General features: G+C 40.4%; 1 protein-coding gene and 1 long non-coding RNA gene across 2 annotated transcripts; one reads left to right on the top strand and one right to left on the bottom strand.

The window, feature by feature from the left end:
- Positions 1-10,033: 10,033 nt before the first annotated feature.
- Positions 10,034-11,689, top strand: LOC134182643 (uncharacterized). Its single transcript, XR_009970375.1, has 3 exons — positions 10,034-10,609; positions 10,670-10,765; positions 11,307-11,689. It is a non-coding gene; the product is annotated as an uncharacterized LOC134182643 (long non-coding RNA).
- A 4,285-nt stretch (positions 11,690-15,974) lies between these two features.
- On the bottom strand, positions 15,975-19,335 carry LOC134182719 (uncharacterized). The gene is made up of 3 exons (XM_062650151.1): positions 19,305-19,335; positions 16,457-16,747; positions 15,975-16,389 (listed from the first exon to the last, which is right to left on the bottom strand). The coding sequence occupies exons 2-3, from the start codon at positions 16,736-16,738 to the stop codon at positions 16,129-16,131; spliced, it is 543 nt and encodes a 180-aa protein (XP_062506135.1). The 5' UTR covers positions 16,739-16,747; positions 19,305-19,335; the 3' UTR covers positions 15,975-16,128.
- Between the last annotated feature and the right edge of the window lie 680 nt (positions 19,336-20,015).

Genomic DNA, 20,015 nt, shown 5'->3' with positions numbered 1-20,015 from the left:
ATTGTGAGCGCTCTATCAATATTTGGCGCTGAGCTTGTCATCAGTGCCTTGTAACGGTAACCTTTGCCACAGATCATCTCTTTATTCCGTCAAAATAGTTAGACTGTTTTACAACAAAAATATTCAGAACGGAAAGAATGTGCATATTACAACAAGAGAAAAATTGTAAAGATAGACATTGTAAATATTGTATAAAATGTACGCGCAAAGTTGTGTGTGTGTGTGTGTGTGTGTGTGTGTGTGTGTGTGTGTGTGTGTGTGTGTGTGTGTGTGTGCGCGTGTGTGTGTGTGTCAGAGAGAGAGAGAGAGAGAGAGAGAGAGAGTGATTGCGGTGTAGCTAAAAACGTAAAGTAACAATAATATTACTACACATCCATGTCCTCTTTCAACTACACATCCATCTCCTCTTTCAACAAAATCATACAAGAGCAAAATGAGAAAGACATTTCTCCCGTAGGTAAAACGTGATCCTGCCATCTGAATTGTCACAAGTCGATTTCTAAACTTGCAGCAACGGTTCTTGCTTTGTACAGATACACGAAGAAGACGGTTTATATAGCGACTAGTCAGGAAGCAGTAGGACGATACATGGAAAGATACAGGACGTTGGTATACGAAGCTAAGAATGTTTCCGTTTAGGCTACACAACAGTTGTCGGCTAACTAGTCAGAAAGCATTTGTAATTAGTTTCGTTGGATTGACTGTATTTGCAGACTCCGAAAAAGATACCTTTGACCCTCGAACTACACGTCGGTACCGCTAAATGTCGCGTATAAAAGCCGTGCCTCTTAATTTTTGTCCAAGCCGAATTGGAAGTCAAACTAATGTTATAGGACAGGCTTATATTCAAGACAGGCCTAGATGCCGTTTGAACAAGCAAGATTCGTTGTATAAATTAAGTTATTATACTATGACAGTGGCATATAGCCGTAGTCCAAGATTTGGCGGCAACTAAACAACTTTCTCCAATTTGTATGTAGCTGTACTTCTAATTTTAACCGCTTAATTGTTTCTAAGCTTCTCCAGTCCTGTTTACGTTTACTGCGCAAAAACCCGTCTGCATCTGCTTCTAGGTCTACTATACTATAAATATTTCTTTCTATGGCCAAAAGCACCAGGTTATTTTATCTGTCTTGTCTCATGCTATCCCTCAACATTGAGTAACTACGTCTTCAGTCTCTTTAATTAAGTTCAAACATTATGTCATGAAAACGAACGTTTACATGATGCGGTAAATATACAGTATAGCCTATCAATACAATGTATTAGCCTTTGAACACGTCTACAAAAGTCTCCTTAACTGGCAAGAGATTATCTAATTAGTTATTACGTCACTGAAATCAAAATATTTTACTTTCTGCTTGTTCTGTAGCTATAGCTTGCTGCTGATTTCGCTTAAAATGACGCCATTTCATGATTAAGATTGTAACGCATAATAAATACTGTATATTTAGGCCGGGAAAACTTTGACTTAATTTGAACGGCCAGTCGACTCAATAATTAGAATGGATAGCGAGCGCTAATCTCTATAAGTCGGTGGATGTGTCTTCACATGCTTTTACACACAATTGCACATAGAATGGGCGTCCGGATTCGCTGCACTGCATAAACTACTAAATTGGACTACTACTGGACTCCATGCAATACCTAATTTGCTGTCGCTTTGTCTCTAGGATCCGCTGCGAAGAATCAGTGCACAGACTACTCGGTCTTAGCTATATCATATGCTGCAAGTTGATTTAAAGAAACGCGGCCGACAGAAAAACTCATGCAGCTCTGGCGCGTTCAGGCGTATAGAGATCCCTTTATGTATTACGTCCAACTAGCTAGTGTGAACGGACAGAAAGTCGATTCGGAAGATGGATAGACAAGTAACATCTTGCACGTTACCATGCCGCTTATGTCATGCATAATATCATTATTTTGGGCTGCACACCATAATTAGACCTAATGCGATCTTGGTTGAGTCAGACGACTAGTACCGTGCTGCTGCAATCGCAGGATTTCCCTTGAAAGTTACTCTAGACATTGGCAGTCTAGTATACTGGTAGAGTGCTTCCCTTGAGCTGAGCCGTTCGAGCAAGGGTTGTTTCGTGCGTCTGGGAGTGACCGAGGTCGTTGCTGTAGCATGCTACTACGCGCCTGCGCATTTACTCAGGCAATTCCACATGCCGTGTACTTATTCTAGGTACATCATCTACACTACATGTAGATTCTTTGCAGCGGACATGGCAAGAAGCGACGTAGCAAAAATGCAGAGGTTATAGTGGGGTGCGGTCCAGCAGTCTAGACCAGTAGCCCAGTACAGTAGTAGTCCAGTCCAGCGAATCCAGACACCCACGACGTGGAAGCGAATGTGTCCATTACCTTTCTCAAGCTCTTTATGCTAATTAGTACGTGATGTTCCGTAACTTAGCTAGCTAGGCCAGCAACGAGGGTTTATTACTTTAGTGTTCGCTTAATTAACCATTGTTGTGGTTGTACTGCAGTGCGCTCCAGCAAATCGTGCTGTCGTCGCTCTTTATACATTAGAGCTATAGAGTTACAATAGTAATTAGCAGTACCGACATGTAGTTCGAGGGTCAAAGGTTTCTCTTCCGGAGTCCTTGCGAATCCAGTCAATCCAAAGAAACTAATTACAAATGCTTTCTGACTAGTTAGCTGACAACTGTTGTGTAGCCTAGACGAAAAAATTCTTATCTTCGTATATCAACGTCCTGTACCTTTCCATGTAACGTCCTACTGCTTCCTGACTAGTCGCTATATAAACCGTCTTCTTCGTGTATCTGTACAAAGCAAGAATCGTTGGTGCAAGTTTAGACGTCGACTTGTGACAATTAAGATGGCAGGATCACGTTTTATCTACGGGAGAAATGTCTTTCTCATTTTGCTCTTGTATAATTTTGTTGAAAGAGGAGATGGATGTGTAGTTGAGAAAGAACACGGATGTGTAGTAATATTATTACTTTACGCTTTTAGCTACCACACGATCTCTGTCCTCCCCTCTCTCTCTCTCTCTCACACACACACACACACACACACACACACACACACACACACACACACACGACTTTGCGTGTACATTTTATACAATATTTACAATACGCACCTGCTTTCCGTTCTGAATATTTTTGTTGTAAAATGGTCTAACTAACTATTTTGACAGAATAGAGAGATGATCTGTGACAAAGGCTACCGTTGCAAGGCACTGATGGCAAACTCAGCGCCAAACATTGATAAGGCGCTCACAATATTAAACAATGATTCTCTTTCTCTGAAAAATACCACTCAACACTCTATTACACTAAAATCTCTATTCACTGATGACGAAGTCAATGCTGGCGGTGACAAATATTGGAAAACACTCGAAGGAAAATACGTGTCTTTTGGAGAAAGCAAAACACTAAATTTATCAGTAAGTACTTGAACTAGTTTGTTAATTGGACATCACTGCAGTGGTGCTAATCAACTTTTGTTTACAGAGCAAAAAATCGACAAAGTTTTTGTACAACAGAATATGTAACAATTCAATCAAGGAAACGTTTTATCTTTGCACACTCTATCAGGACGACACATATCTTGTGTGTCCATCACTTGCGCCTAGCAAGAACTTAGGTAAGACAAAAACATGTGAAGTACCGGACGAGCTTAAAGACACAGAAGACAAATACCAATTTATAGCTGTTTATGTCAACGTTTCTGATTATAGTTCAAATCATTTTAGTGATGAAATAAAGACGTTTTGTGTCAAGTAACAAAAGTTTTAAATTCTTCACATATTTATAAGTTAGAAAATAGCAAACTAGATTTCTGTACTCGTAAGTGTAGAAAATGGTTCAATAATGAAATAGTCACGTCCACACGTTTGCCAATGTGTGACACCACTAGTAATTGCTCGCTTTACTCTAACAGTACATTTGCGCGTGTTTAGCCAATTATACACTGCATTGCATGTCTATACGACAGGGCGAAAGTATGTAAATATCTTTGTTTTCTACAGTTTAGGTAATACCTGCCTATACTATTATAGCATCCAGGCATAGCCTAAGACTGCACAGAAGGGCGAGTGAGAGGGTGGGAAGGAAAATATCGAACAATGCAAATATTGTAGAAATTGTTAATGTACAAGATTAATGATTAGAAATGTCGAGGCCATGATTTTATCCTAACTAAGAGACTCTGTAGAAACCCAAAGAATAGTTGAATTCAATCCGCAAACAAGCATATAACCGTGCAGATATTCATGACGAATCTAATACAGTGCAGACCGATCAAAGTTTAAAAATCAATTGAAACTGGAACAAACCACTCCTACATCGTAGCACAAATTTTAGAAACTATTGTGATGAGTCTATAGACCGATAATATTTGCAATCACAAATGTCCAATAATATATTTCTAGAATGTGATGTATTCCACAAACATGCTCTTATACTCAGAGTGGGCATGGTCGATATCTGCATGCATGAGTCTAGAATATGGATTAAATTCCATTCTTTGAGAAGTTTTATAACAAAATCATAGGTGAATTTATCCTAGTCTAGGTTCATGTCGTAGTAAAAGTATATAGCTTTAAAGGCGAAACCGCTAAGTCCTGTCCGTTCCAGTTGTGAAACGCAAGCTTTAAGCTGATAGATAGGCACGTACTGCATGAGGCTCAGCTCTCAACTATAGTGGTTACTGTTTGTGTGCATGCAAGTAATTCTCAAAGTGTATTTTCAATTACAAAATGCTGTATATATTATATATCTGTGCCGGCTGCTATAGAGCTTAATTACTGTAAAGTTGAGGACAAGTTTTCTATTTCAAAAACCTGCATGCCATTGAACGTTACAACATGTCAGCTTTTCTTCCGTGCAAAGTCGCAGGACTATAGGCAGATGCGACATGTAAAACACTCGAAGCTCTTCCGCTTGTCGTTTCCAAAAAGGGGTCTGTACTGTACACATATCTAGAGAGGGACAAGGCTTAGTCTATAGCTTTAGGCACTGACTTCTTCTATTTTTCATAAAATATTTTCCTGCGCAATTGCTCAAACAAAGAAATCATACGGTCGTAACAACATTTGAGTCAAAACACTTTTTTACTTTGACCATGGAAGTGATCCCTACGCGGAATGACAATAGTTCTTCCATAGTACTCTTCTACTGTCCCTGATCAAATATTTATGTGTTTCCTTTACGTACCACAATGACGAGGTAAAGACGGCACACAGCGACGTATACGGTAACTTCATGAACCTTTTCATCTGCTTAGTTGAACATCGGTCACTAGGGTTTTCTCAGAAATGCTGCAGGCCTTGGAAAGTGCTATATTTACGTCTTTATACATTCTCTAAAATCTTCTTCTATAGAATTTTATAATTCATCAAGACACGCCTATTGGGTTGGGGTGCACCAGCCAGCGGGTGAATCCCTAGTCTCTCTCACAGCCCCTCTTAACGCGCGCGAGAAGCGGAGAAGGAGCCGTACCCGCACGCGAAAGAGGGTCTGGCAGATAATTGGGAACGAAAAAGAAGTGACTAAAGCTGACGCCGTCTCTTTAGCACGCGTAGCACTCGCCTGACTCGGGTAATGGCTAGCGATTATGTTACTCGACACGCAGTGAATAGCGTCATACGTTCTCATGCGCATTGTTCCGTAGAGTGAATCTAGCAGATCATGTAGTTCACTAGAAGAGGACTGAGACTGAGGAGACCGAAAAATAACAGTCATTCCCTCATGCATTGATACAAGGGTAAGAACCTGAGATTCAGATGGCAAGCTTAAGCTAGCGCGGAATGCAAATGCCGTAAGCGCTTTCAAATTGTCAAGGTGACGTACGTTGTACATGTATTGATAGTCAGAGTTGACACTACTCTATCGGTCCGTAGACCTTAGACCCAGGAAGTTGTTACGGTTAGCGCAGCTAGGTCTCGACTCACAGGCTAGAAGTTACGTGATGACGATGAGGTGACCCTACAGACTATACAGACAACCAGACTCACCAGACCCAGGAAGTTTCGCAGTTTATTTATGATCACGAGGTAAAACCTATATGATGCTGCGCCAATACAACGCACGTTACCTTGACTATTGACGCATTCCGCGCTAGCTTGCCATCTGAATTTCAAGCTCTTACCCTTGTATGAGAGAATGACTGCTACTTTTTGATCTCCTCAGTGAACTACATGATCTGCTAGATACGCTCTACGGAACAATGCGCATGCAAACGCATGACGTCTCAACTTCACAGAGTGTCGAGTGACCTTATAGCTAGCCATCACCTGAGGCAGGCGTTTGCTATAGTGTGCTCGTGCTAAAAAGAGGACGTCAGGCGTAAGTCACTCCTTCCGTTCCCAATTATCTGTTGGATTACAGACGCGTGCGGGCACCGCCCTCTCTCCTCTCCTCGCGCGCGCGTTAAGAGGGGCTGTGCAAGAGACTAATAGTGAACTTCTGGATCCGCGCCTGAATACTATGCAAGTGTGCTGTAAAATTTAGAATATAGACAAGAACGTTCGGTGTGTGTGTGTGTGTGTGTGTGTGTGTGTGTGTGTGTGTGTGTGTGTGTGTGTGTGTGTGCGTGTGTGTGTGTGTGTGTCCTGGCAATTGTAACAAAAAGCACGTGCCAAAACACGTGGAGCGTGCGCGAGGAGGAGGACTGGGTACGAGTCTACCAACAGCTGACGCTAGGACTCCCAATTGGGAAGTCCCATCTGCTAGGGTTTCACTTGCACTTCTATTTCTGGAATACAAGACTACTAGTTTAGAGGAAGCCTGTGAAACCACGGAAGTGCTTGAAGGTTTGACGTACATGGCATGCGTACAGAGCGACCACAAGGTATCGAGTTTCTCCTGCTACGGTTTGCTAGCAGCTAGACGCGCTGCCTAAACAACAGACAACGTTCATTGTGTTGGTCGTGTCGAACTTCTAAGTCTATATTTACATTTAAAAAGCGAGATAAAACGATCGGCGTCTCTGCTTTGCAACAAGGAACTTCCGGTGTAAGAGGATCGACAGTTCTAATAAGGTCAACGGTTCTCTTCCACAATCTGTGAATCTAATCTAGTCCAGCGAAATGATGCGGAGTGTACGGGTGCTAGTGTCACATTCTTACTCAGTAACACAGCGACCTCATCGAACTTTCCATGTATCCTCCTGCTTGTTCCTTACTCTAGGGTCCTAGGATGCTATATAAGCGTCGTCTTCGCATCTCTGTTCATCAGCTACTATTGGTCAGAGCAAGAACAGTTGGTACTTCAACGTCGAATTGTAACAATTCAGATGGCAGAATTAAACAACTGTAGTTTAGTCTACTGTGGAAATTTTTATATCATTTTGATCGTGTTGTTCAGCTTTGGATTCGCTCAAAGAGGACATGGATGTGTAGTAAGAATGATTTCGTTACTTATCGCTTTAATTAATTCACACACACACACACACACACACACACACACACACACACACACACACACACACACACACACACGCACACACACACACACACACAACTGTACACATGGTAATTAGTATGCGATATTTCCAATCTCTACATATCTTGTTTTTCATCCACTTAACCTTCGCTCCGGAAAATTGTGTTGTAAAACTAATTATTTAATTTAATTAACAGAGCAAAAAGATGATCTGTGGCCAACGTTACAAGGCACTGATGGCCAATACATCGTCAAAAATTGATAGAGCGCTCACGATCGAACACGACCACGATTCTCTTTCTCTAAAGAATACCACGAGACACCCAATCACATTAAAATCTCTATTCACTGATGTCGAACTCGCTTATAGCGATGTCGATGTTGACGATGGCAGTGTTTGCGGTAAAATGCACGAAAAATGCAAATTCTGGAAAACACTTGGAGGGAAATACTTGTCTCTTGGAAAAAACAAACAACTCTATATATCTGTAAGTAATTTGAACTCCATGGTTTGGTGACATCATTATACAGTGGTCCTAATCAATTTTTGTTTACAGAGTAAGAAAGCGACAAAGTTTTTGTATAAAAGAATCAATAATGGCGGTTCTTCAAATATGGAAACGTTTTATCTTTGTGCAATCTATCAAAACGTAAAATATCTTGTTTCTCCATCAAAATTCGTGCCTAGCGTGAAACTACAAAGTGAATGTAAACTACCGGAACAGCTCAAAAGGACAAAAAGATACCAATTTGTAGCTGTCTATTTTAATGTTTCTGATTCTCGTTTTAGTGATGAAATAAACGAGTTTTGTCAGTAATTTTTAAACTCTATTAAGGTTTGATAGTAATGTTTCTGTAGTGTACTTATTTGAAATACAAACAGTTCAATAGTGTCTATAGAACGTCACGTCAAGACGTTTGTCAGTACGACATCAGTCTAGAGGTTCTCGTTGGTTCTTCCGATCATGCATGTGACTGTAACTTTCTATGGTTGACGTAAATCAACCTGGACTTTTCTATAACTTCTAATCTCAACAGTAAAATCGTAAAAGCATGCTATAGATATCCACTTCGCACTTTCTGCCTCCCGCTTTCGTGGCGTAAAACGGAAAACTATTGGGCATGGCATATAGCAACAGTGGCGTACCCGGTATACCCAGGCATGTTTCCAGGTTACCCAGAACCCCAAGAGGCGAGAGTCACCGTTACTGTTAGCGCGAGTGCTGAAGGTATCTTTTTCATAACTGTGGTTTAACTAAGTTACTTAGACGATTGTTAAATTATTGATGCTATGAGATAGCAACAGGCTTGAATCAGGTCGCTGTGAATGGTAACCAAACCTTATTACAGTGGCGTACGCAGGCATGTTTCCAGGTTGCCCGGAAACCCCCCTAGAGGTGGACGTTACCGCTACGGTACACAGATGTCTGGGAATTCGAGGCTATGTTGTAGCACGTGTCTAACGTGCTGTCTTCTCACTGCTACACGTGCCAGTCAGGACTGAAGCGTCAGTTAACATTGTCGCAGTTTGTAACAGGGCCTACAGCTGCTGAAGATGGACCCCTCGGAGCGGAGTCTCGAATTGACAGTCAGCCGAAGCGGACAAAGATGAGAGTAAATATCAAATATCAATTAAACCATTAATATCAATATTAATCTAGATATTGATATAAAAACAGTTATGAAGATCAATAATATTGATATTAATATAAACAGATCAATATTATTGATATTAATATGAAAACCCCCAGAGAAATCCTGGGTGGCAGGATTTTGGCTGGCGGGAAATTGGAAACAAAGAATCATATTGGAGTGGCCCAATGTGATTGAGTTAGTAGACTAAATAAACGTATAAATAGTAGATTAATCAATAGATTATTAAATTTTCAATTAGGATTAAATTTATTTCATTAGTTAATCTAAGGAATTTATACAGATTAATTAATTATGTTTAAAGCAATTCTTGTCCTACTAGAACAGCAACAAATATGTCACTCCAATTTCTGATGAGTGAATCACTTGTCGAGACTAGATTGGGTGCATCACCTGATTGAAAACAGTGTTCTAATGTATTGTTATGATTCCTTAACTAATTGTCTTATTTGGATGCTGCTGTTAGTGGTGAGTGGTTCACTTACCCTGACTAAGTTGGGTGCTTCACCTACTGAAACAGTGTCATAGTGTATGGTTAGCAATATAGTTTAGTAACAGTAATTATGACATATTAATTAATTAATTAATTTGATGCTGCTGTTAGTGGTGAGTGGTTCACTTACCCTGACTAAGTTGGGTGCTTTGCCTAACTGAAACAGTGTCATAGTGTATGGTTAGCAATATAATTTGGTAACAGTAATTATGACATATTAATTAATTAATTATTTGGTTACTGCTGTTATTGGTGAGTGGTTCACTTACTTTGACCAAGTTGGGTGCTTCACCTAATTGAAAACAGTGTCATAGTGTATGGTTAGCAATATAGTTTAGTAGCAGTTATTATGACATATTAATTAATTAATTATTTGGATGCTGCTGTTATTGGCGAGTGATTCACTTACCTTGACTAAGTTGGGTGTTTCACTTAACTGAAAACAGTTACATAGTGTATGGCTAGCAATGTAATTTAGTAATAGTAATTATGACATATTAATTAATTAATTACTTGGACGCTGGTGTTAGTGGCGAGTGGTTCACTTACCCTGACTAATTTGGGTGCTCTGCCTAACTGTAAACAGTGTACCAGCCTAATCTAACCATCCCTAATCCTCCATAACCTCGCCTAACCCTGAAAGAAAATGATGAGTACTGGTTGAACCATGGCTTGCATCATTGATCCCTGACGAATGTCCAGTTGTCTCAAGTTTTAAACACATAACCCTATACACTCTATTTCTGATTATTAGTACTTGCTACCATGTACTTGGTAACACTGTTTATGCATGGGATGTCTTTTAACGTGTAATGTGGTTTTATCAGTACATATTTGCTAGAATAATCAGATGAGAATCATTGTCTAGCTTGGTTCAGAGTTCGGACTCATTTTTGTGCTAGTCTTTACTGCAAGCATGATGGAGAAGTGGAATGATTCTTGCACAAGATTTTGGCGATGGGGCAGCAAGAAACCAAAGTGGGTGGAAAATGAATGATTGAACTTGAACAGAGATATGGGGCTGAGTTTAAAGACATTGATAATTCAGGTATAACTGATATAATGGATTTTGGTTTACTTGTTGGTAACACTTGTGTGTTGGTTGCAGATGCTTTGCTGCAATGGAGGTGATGATGGTGCAGTTTTCCAGCAAGATGCAGAAACCAGTTCGACAAGAAGTCAAAGTTGATATATCTGATTATCAGTAAGATTGTTTTATATGTGATAGTGTGACAATGTCCCATTGTATATTACAAGATTAATTAAAAACATTTTGAAAAATGAGGAAGATGTAGGGGGTGCTATGACATCTTTCATGAATTCACTCATACAGACTGATCAATACATGATCCGTACATTGCACCATTTTCTAAACACTACGTGATACCTTGGAAAATGGTGCAATGTAGGGATAATGTATTGCTCAGTCTGTATGAGTGAATTCATGAAAGATGTCACAGCACACCCTACATGGTCTTGTTTCTACTCTTTTTCGTACGGCAACCCTACATCTTTCTCATTTTTTCAAAATGTTTAGTCTTGTTTGCATTCATCACAGTTAGTCAGATTTACTCAGCAATGTTTGTTTGTGTGTGTGTGTGTGTGTGTGTGTGTGTGTGTGTGTGTGTGTGTGTGTGTGTGTGTGTGTGTGTGTTTGTGTTTTTGCATGTCTGTCTGTGTCTGTTTCTCTGGTTGTGCTTGTGACATCTTGTACAAGTTAATTATTATGTTGATGTTTTTCCTAGCTTGTGAACTTGGATGTATTATTGCCTTTGGATATCATGAACAATTGACTTTCTTGTTGACTCCCTCTGAGAAGTGGTCTGAAACATGTAAGATAACTCAACCAAGGACAAAGAGAGTTGAAGGCAGGTGGCAAAAGAATGAATGACTTAGTCAGAAAATATGAATATGATCTTTTGAATATGAATGTGGAAGGTAATTGATCTTGATACTAATGCAATGCATTATGCTGTTTCTAAGTGCCTTGCTTTGATGAAGGTCATACTCATGTACTATTGTCATACAAACGCCGAATACCAGCTATAGATGCTGTGATCAAGTGTTTATTACTGTATGAAATTTTCTACAGTTGTCGTACATCTATATTTTGCAACATATATAGACACTTTGCCTCAAAGTTACTAGCTGTGACATCTCTGCACTCTTGAATAGCACACACACACGCGCGCGCGCACACACACACACGCACGTGTGTGCGCGCGCACACACACACACACACACACACACACACACACACACACACACACACACACACACACACACAAACACACAAATGGATGCGCACTTCAGTAGAGTACTTGAGATAACACCCCCAGCCTATTTCTAGGTGGCTTCCAGCGCTACTCGAGTTTTAGGCTGCGCTGACATACCCGTAGGAATTGGCCAGAGCATCCAAGACACATTGGCGCAGTCTCAGGACTGGACCTCAAGCCCACATGTACCCATACTGCATGATGTTTTGCCAAGCCAGCGGTCTTGTCCACCTCAGTTAATGACCAGGTAATCGTTTATACTCATGACCATCCCATACTTGAACTCATGACCCAAAAGTTCCGGATGTTTTCGTTCTTAAAATGGGCTCTCTAACCAATTGAGCTAAAGACGCCACACACACAGACACACACACAGACACACACAGACACACAGACAAACATACACACACACACACACACACACACAAACACACAAATGGATGCGCACTTCAGTAGAGTACTTGAGATAGCACCCCCAGCCTATTTCTAGGTGGCTTCCAGCGCTACTCGAGTTTTAGGCTGCGCTGACATACCCGTAGGAATTGGCCAGAGCATCCAAGACACATTGGCGCAGTCTCAGGACTGGACCTCAAGCCCACATGTACCCATACTGCATGATGTTTTGCCAAGCCAGCGGTCTTGTCCACCTCAGTTAATGACCAGGTAATCGTTTATACTCATGCCCATCCCATACTTGAACTCATGACCCAAAAGTTCCGGATGTTTTCGTTCTTAAAATGGGCTCTCTAACCAATTGAGCTAAAGACGCCACACACACAGACACACACACACACAGACACACACACACACACACACACACACACACACACACACACACACACACACACACACACACACAGTAGATTTGTTAAGTAGATTAATTCTGTTTGTGAAGTATGCAATAATATCTTATGCCATATAGAACATATTTAATGTGTGGTCCACTGGATATGGATACCTTATGCGTTTTGTGTATTCTCCTTATGAAAGTGATGATGCAGAGTCCACATTAGACAAGGTTTCTGCAGTTGCTCCATACTTGATTGTATGTGGCAATCCAGCCAAACCAAGCCATGTTATTGGCATCCGAGCTCATCATCATGTTTGAAATTCAGTGCAGCAACAGCATATGCCTTCCAGAGCTATTGCTTGCTGTAATTTATGTTTTCAATACACATTTTCCTCAATCTTTAGCAACTTTTTACTGGCGCCTGGATGCCATGTTACTGGGATGTATTTCAGCTCCAGTGATATCTAGTTTTTAGCTGGATTGCAATGAGGAACTTTGTTTGATGAATTGTGTTTTGCTTTTTGTTTAGTGCGTTGATTCACTATGTTTGGTTTAAATTTTAAATACAAGCAATGGTATTAAAATCTATTCTAATGTGCACGTGCCAGAACCGTTGGCCGCGGACTCCAGACCGCCTTTAGAAAATGGTGCTAATAGCAGCCTACAAAAGAATAAGATAAACACCTTTCTGGTGTTTGGGTAACACTAAACGAAGGTTGTTTTAAGCACAATGAAATGATGCAACAGTTGTACACCAGATTGTGGTGCTTTCCTGCACCCTTGCGGATGTCAGTATAGCGACAGCATCTTTGCATGTAATTTGGTGTTTGTAGAACACCTTTGCTTTGACAGTGTATAGATCGACTGATAAAGTAAAACATATAGAGGTTTATCTAGACTATAGCAGATACCTTCACTATGTTCAGCACAAAACCATAGCGAAACGTGCTAGAGACTTAAATATACAATGTTAATTAATCTAGGCAAGGCTAAACAATTACGAAACATGATAACTAGATAACCGCGTCCTCAGACTCTCTCGCGCTAGTCTTGTCCGGTGCTCGTATGACAATCCCGCCTACTTCCTGCCATATTTCCTTACTAACTGCTATAAGTGGACCAATAAGTGTCCCCCCTCAACGTCATCAAGTGTCCCGTAACTTCAAATCAAGTTAGCGTTAGAACTAATCCAATAGAAGTACCACACGGGATGCTAGGACCATTGTTTGGTGTTTGTGGCATATCCAGCACTTGCAGACAACTGAAGCATGTTGAAAAGGTAAGTCTGTGGAGTGTTGGTGACGGGTGTCGCGTTTACCCTTGTAGTCTGAGATCTTCAATTGGCGGAGTGATGACCCTCTACGTAGTTCACACGTGCATCTCCTATGCGGTCATTAGCATTTGCGCGCAGACTAGACACTGTAGCAAAAAGCGCAAAATGACCGTGTGGTACGTTTATTGGGTTAGTTCTAACGCTAATCTGATTTTGAAGTTACAGGACACTTAATGACGTTGGGGTGACAGCTGATGACGTTGGGGGTGACAGTTGATGACGTTGGGGAGACACTTAGTGAGCAGTTAGTAAGGAGATATGGCAGGAAGTAGGCGGGATGATCCCAGACTCTCTCGCGCCTGGAATTGTCATACGGGCACCGGACAAGACTAGCGCGAGAGAGTCTGGGGACGAGGCTAATAACTAGATACGTCTAGCATTCGAACCTACCTAGAGCATAAACTTTAATTTTTGTCCACTGACAGTTGTCTCAGTTATACAGTCTAGATAGCATGCAGTTCTGGAACTGATAAAAGATAACGGAGGCGTTGAAATGACGAAACTTAGTGTACGTAATCAGCCGCTGAGCGCGACTACAAGATAACGTCTAAATTCCTGGAACGGAAGTTTCTTGTTTACAGCGTCCAAAATGCGGTCTGCTAGAGCACGCTCCCGTTACCGGACATCGTCTAATAGTCGGGCAGTCTACTAGATAGAAGAAAAACGCGGTCAAGATTTGATGTGATGTAGTTAAAAATTAGCATGGTATGTCTAAATGACATATAAATTGAGATGGCCAAGTCTAGAGTCATAGTGAGAGCATGCAGGAACATGACGCACGTCGCTCGCAGCTTGAAAGAGTCCGCCCTCGGTAATCGAACACTAACCATTTAGCCTAACTTAGAACGAATGTTAAAGTTGTTTAGGCAGACAACAGACATTTTCCTTGAATTGTAAACAGATATGTAAACAAGGTCCTTTGAACTACCTACACAACTATGCAACACGAGGACTGGTCGAGTTTTAGTACATGACGCGATCTGGAGCGTAGACGTAAATTGTTATTCAGTGACCGTTTTGGACGTTCTAGACAAGAAACTTCCGTTCTAGGAAGGCGTTATCTCGTAGTTGCTTAGCTCAGCACCTGTGTATACTTATTACTAACTTGCTCTCCGTTCGTCGTTTCGACACCTCCGTTATCCCTTTTCTGTACTAAACCTGTTAGACAGTTTAATTGAAATATATTTAGGTTTACAGTTTGAATGGACATGCTAGACGTATATAGTTATCATGTTTCGTAATTGTTTAGACTTGACATGTATACAGTATAGCATGTTCCGTTATGGTTTGGCCTGCATGCAGTAAACGTGTCAAGATCTAAAGTGCTATATAAAAATATGCTTTACGTTAGAGGTCTGTCTATATATATATATATATATATATATATATATATATATATATATATGCAAGCACATCCTAAACTCGTATAAACATGATACTACAGTTGTAACTGCAGTCGTGTTTACACCATTCTTTCACAGCAAGAAGCTGAAAACCATGCACGTTTTCGTAGCTTGGCGCGCTACTTGCAATTAATAAACTCGTATGCAAAGCGACGTAACCAAAAAGCCTATAACACCGCTAAAATAGTCGTAATCGCTACATGTTGAAGCGCGTACCCAGGATTTTCTGAGTGGGTTGCCAAAGGTTAATATTAACAAAGCAAAGGTGATATCAACGACATAATGCGGTCTACATGTGCTCGCTGATTCAAATCTGGTGCTATTGCATAGCATCAATAATCTAACAATTAAACCACAGTTCTGAAGGGTACCTTTAGATCTCGTGCTAATGGTGACGCGTGTTAACAGTCACTCGCGCTAACAGTTACGCCCACCTATAACGGGACAACCTACATGCCTGGGTAAACAGGGTAGACTAGGCCACTGTTGCTAGACAGGAAGCCATATAGGTTTTCGTTTATAAAAGTAATGCGTCGCGAAAGCGGGAGGTAGAAAGCGCGAAGCAGTTTACGGTTTCACTGTTGAGACGTTACAGACCTAAACTAGGAAGAGTTCATGTTGATTTATATGAACCATATAAAGATACAGTCACATGATCGAAAAAACTAGCAAGAACTGAAGTCACTGATGTCACACTGACAAACGTATTGTACACTATACGAACCTAAAATATAGAGTTCACTATTTTTATCAAACATTTACGAATTACTGACAAAACGCGTCTATTTCATCACTAAAGCGATAATCAGAAACATTAAAATAGACAGCTACAAATTGGTATCTTTTCGTCTTTTTGAGCTGTTTTGGTAGTTTACATTCACCTTGCAGTTTCACGCTAGGCACGGATTTTGATGGAGACACAAGATACTTTACGTTTTGATAGATTGCACAAAGATAAAACGTTTCCATATTTGAAGAACCGCCATTATTGATACTTTTATACAAAAACTTCGTCGCTTTCTTACTCTGTAAACAAAAATTGATTAGGACCACTGTATTGATGTCAACAAACCATGAAGTTCAATTTGCTTACTGATATAAATAGTTTTTTGTTTTTTCCAAAAGATAAGTATTTCCCTCCAAGTGTTTTCCAGAATTTGCAGTTTTTGTGCTTTTTACCGCAAGCACTGCCATCGTCAACATCGACATCGTCATCAACAAGTTCGACATCAGTGAATAGAGATTTTAATGTGATTGGGTGTCTCGTGGTATTCTTTAGAGAAAGAGAATCGTTGTCGTGTTCGATCGTGAGCGCTCTATCAATATTTGACGATGAATTGGCCATCAGTGCCTTGTAACGTTGGCCACAGATCATCTTTTTGCTCTGTTAATTAAATAAAATAATTAGGTTTGTAACAAAATTTTTTATAGCGAAGGTTAAGTAGATGAGAAACAAAATTTGTAGACATTGGAAATATAGCATAATAATTAGCATGTGACAGTTGTGTGTGTGTAAATTAATTAAAGTGCTAAGTAACGAAATTTTTCATACTACACATCCATGTCCTCTTTGAACGAATCCAAAACTGAACAATAAAATCAAAATGAGAAAACAATTCCCCCAGTAGACAAAACTACAGTTGTTTGATTCTGCCATCTGAATTGCCACAATTCGACGTTGAAATACCAACTGGTCTTGCTTTGACAAATTGTAACTGATTTACAGAGACGCGAAGACGACGCTTATATAGCATCACTAGAGTCAGGAACCAGCAGGAGGATACATGGAAAGTTCGATGAGGTCGCTGTGTAGGTGAGTAAGAATGTGACACTAGCATTTGTACATTCCGCGTCATTTCGTTGGACTAGGTTAGATTCGCAGATTGTGGAAGAGAACCTTTGACCCTAGAACAATCGGTACTGTTAGACAGGAAGTTTCTTGTTGCAAACCAGAGACGCCGATCGTTTCATCTCGCTTTTAAATGTAAATATAGGCTTAGCAATTCGACACAACCAAGAATGAACGTCGTTTGTTGTTTAGGCAGCACGTCTAGCTGCTAGCAAGCCGTTGCAAGAGAAACTCAATACATTGTGGTCGCTCTGCATGTAAACGCATGCTGCGTACGTAAACCTTCAGGCACTTCCGTCGTTTTACAGGCTTCCTCTAAACTTGTAGGCCTGCATATCCAGAAATAAGACTAGATAATTGTAACTGAAACAACTGTACAATTCGCAGTCTATAGTTTGCTCTCAGAAAATTTAGTTTGCTCTGTAGCGTCAACCAGTGTGACACCGCTAAGCATGCAACTCTACGAGACCGTGGCTTCTCCAATTAGTAGGTGTGGTCTCTTAGAAAAAACCTAACAGATAATACTTCTCAATTGGAGGTCCTTGCGTCAGCTGTCGGGGAATATGAAGAATTAACAGGAGCACTCAAATCGAGCGTCATAAGAAATAGAGTAAGAGCCAGATTGTTTGTGCGCCAGATTATTCATTGCAGGCAGAGAGACAGTCAGGCACGACGTCGCGCGCGCGCGCACACACACAGACACACACACACAGACACACACACACACACACACACACACACACACACACACACACACACACACACACACACACTCACACACACACACCAAACGTTCTTGTCTATATTTCAAATTTAACAGCACACTTGTATAGAATTCAGGTGCGGGTCTAGGGTTTTAGTGCACGTGCACCTCAACACAATGGGCGTGTCTTGAGGAATTTCTATAAAAATTCTGTAGAAGAAGATTCTAGAGAATGTATAAAGACGTAGATATAGGACTGTGCAAGGCCTGCAGCATTTCAAGAAAAACCCTTGTGACCAATGGCTCAAATATGCAGATGAAAAATGTATGAGGCTGTACAGTATACGTGGCTGTATGCCGTCCTTATTTCGTCTTTGTGGTACGTAAAGGAACCACATAAATATTTGATCAACGACAGTAGAAGAGTACTATAGTAGAACTATTGTCATTCCGTTTCTAGATTACTTCCTTGGTCAAAGTAAAATGTGTTTTGACTCGAATGTTGTTCCGACCACATTATTTCTTTTGTTTACGCAATTGCGCAGGAATTGATTTTACGAAAAGCGGAAGAAGTAAGTGCTTACACTAAGCCTCGTCCCTGTCTAGATATGTGTTCTATACAGACCCGTTTTTGGAAACGACAAGCGGAAGAGCTTGGATTGTTTTACCAGGCGCATCTGCCTATAGTCCTGCGACTTTGCACGGAAGAGGAGCTGGCATGTTGTAACGTTTAATGGCATGCAGGCTTTCGAAACAGAAAACTTGCCCTCAAATTTATAGCAATTTAAACTCTACAGCAGCCGGCACAGATATATACTATATATAGCATTTTTCCAATTGTAAATACACTTTTGAGAGTTACTTGCATGCACACAACACAGTAACCACTAGTTGTGAGCAGAGTCTACCCTTATACTGTACGTGCCTACATAGACTACGACAACTTAAAACTTACATGTGTTTTAGAGATGGGACGGACAAGAGTTAGCGGTCTCGTCTAGCTATATACCTTGACTACGATAAATTCATCTACGATTTCGTTATAGAACATTGCCGAAAGATGAAATTTAATCCATATTGTAGACTTATGCATGCAGATGGCTAATCGACAGCTACAGACCATGCCCGCCTTGAGTATAGGAGTATGTTTGTTGAATTAAACCACATTCTAGAAATAGATTATTGAACATTTTCTTGTTGAAAATATGATAAGCTAATAACGTCATTGCAATTGTTTCTCAATTTTGTGCTACGACGCAGGAGTGATTTTGTTCAATTCTCATTTGATTTTTCAACTTTGATCGGTCTGCACTGTATTAGATGCGTCATGCATGTCTGCACGATTACACTGTAGTGATGTCCAATTAACAAACTAGTTCAAGTACTTACTGATATATTTAGTGTTTTGCTTTCTCCAATAGACAAGTATTTCACTCCGAGTGTTTTCCAATATTTGTCACTGCCAGCATTGACTGCGTCATCAGTGAATAGAGATTTTAGTGTAATAGGGTGTTGTGTGGTATTCTTCAGAGAAAGAGAATCGTTGGTTAGTATTGTGAGCGCTCTATCAATATTTGGCGCTGAGCTTGTCATCAGTGCCTTGTAACGGTAACCTTTGCCACAAATCATCTCTTTATTCTGTCAAAATAGTTAGTTAGACTGTTTACAACAAAAATATTCAGAACGGAAAGAATGTGCATATTATAGCAACTGAAAAATTGTAAAGACAGACATTGCAATATTGTATAAAATGTACGCGCAAAGTTGTGTGTGTGTGTGTGTGTGTGTGTGTGTGTGTGTGTGTGTTTGTGTGTGTGTGTGTGTGTGTGTGTGTGTGTGTGTGTGTGAGAGAGAGAGAGAGAGAGAGAGAGAGTGCGGTGTAGCTAAAAACGTAAAGTAACAATAATATTACTACACATCCATGTCCTCTCTCAACTACACACCCATCTCTTCAACAAAATTTTACAAGAGCAAAATGAGAAAGACATTTCTCCCGTAGGTAAAACGTGATCCTGCCATTTGAATCGACACCAGTCGATTTCTAAACCTGCAGCAACGGTTCTTGCTTTGTACAGATACACGAAGAAGACGGTTTATATA

Source organism: Corticium candelabrum, chromosome 7, assembly GCF_963422355.1.
Source record: "Corticium candelabrum chromosome 7, ooCorCand1.1, whole genome shotgun sequence".
In the NCBI taxonomy this organism is placed as follows: Eukaryota; Metazoa; Porifera; class Homoscleromorpha; order Homosclerophorida; family Plakinidae; genus Corticium; species Corticium candelabrum.
This window is presented reverse-complemented; position numbering and strand designations above follow the sequence as displayed.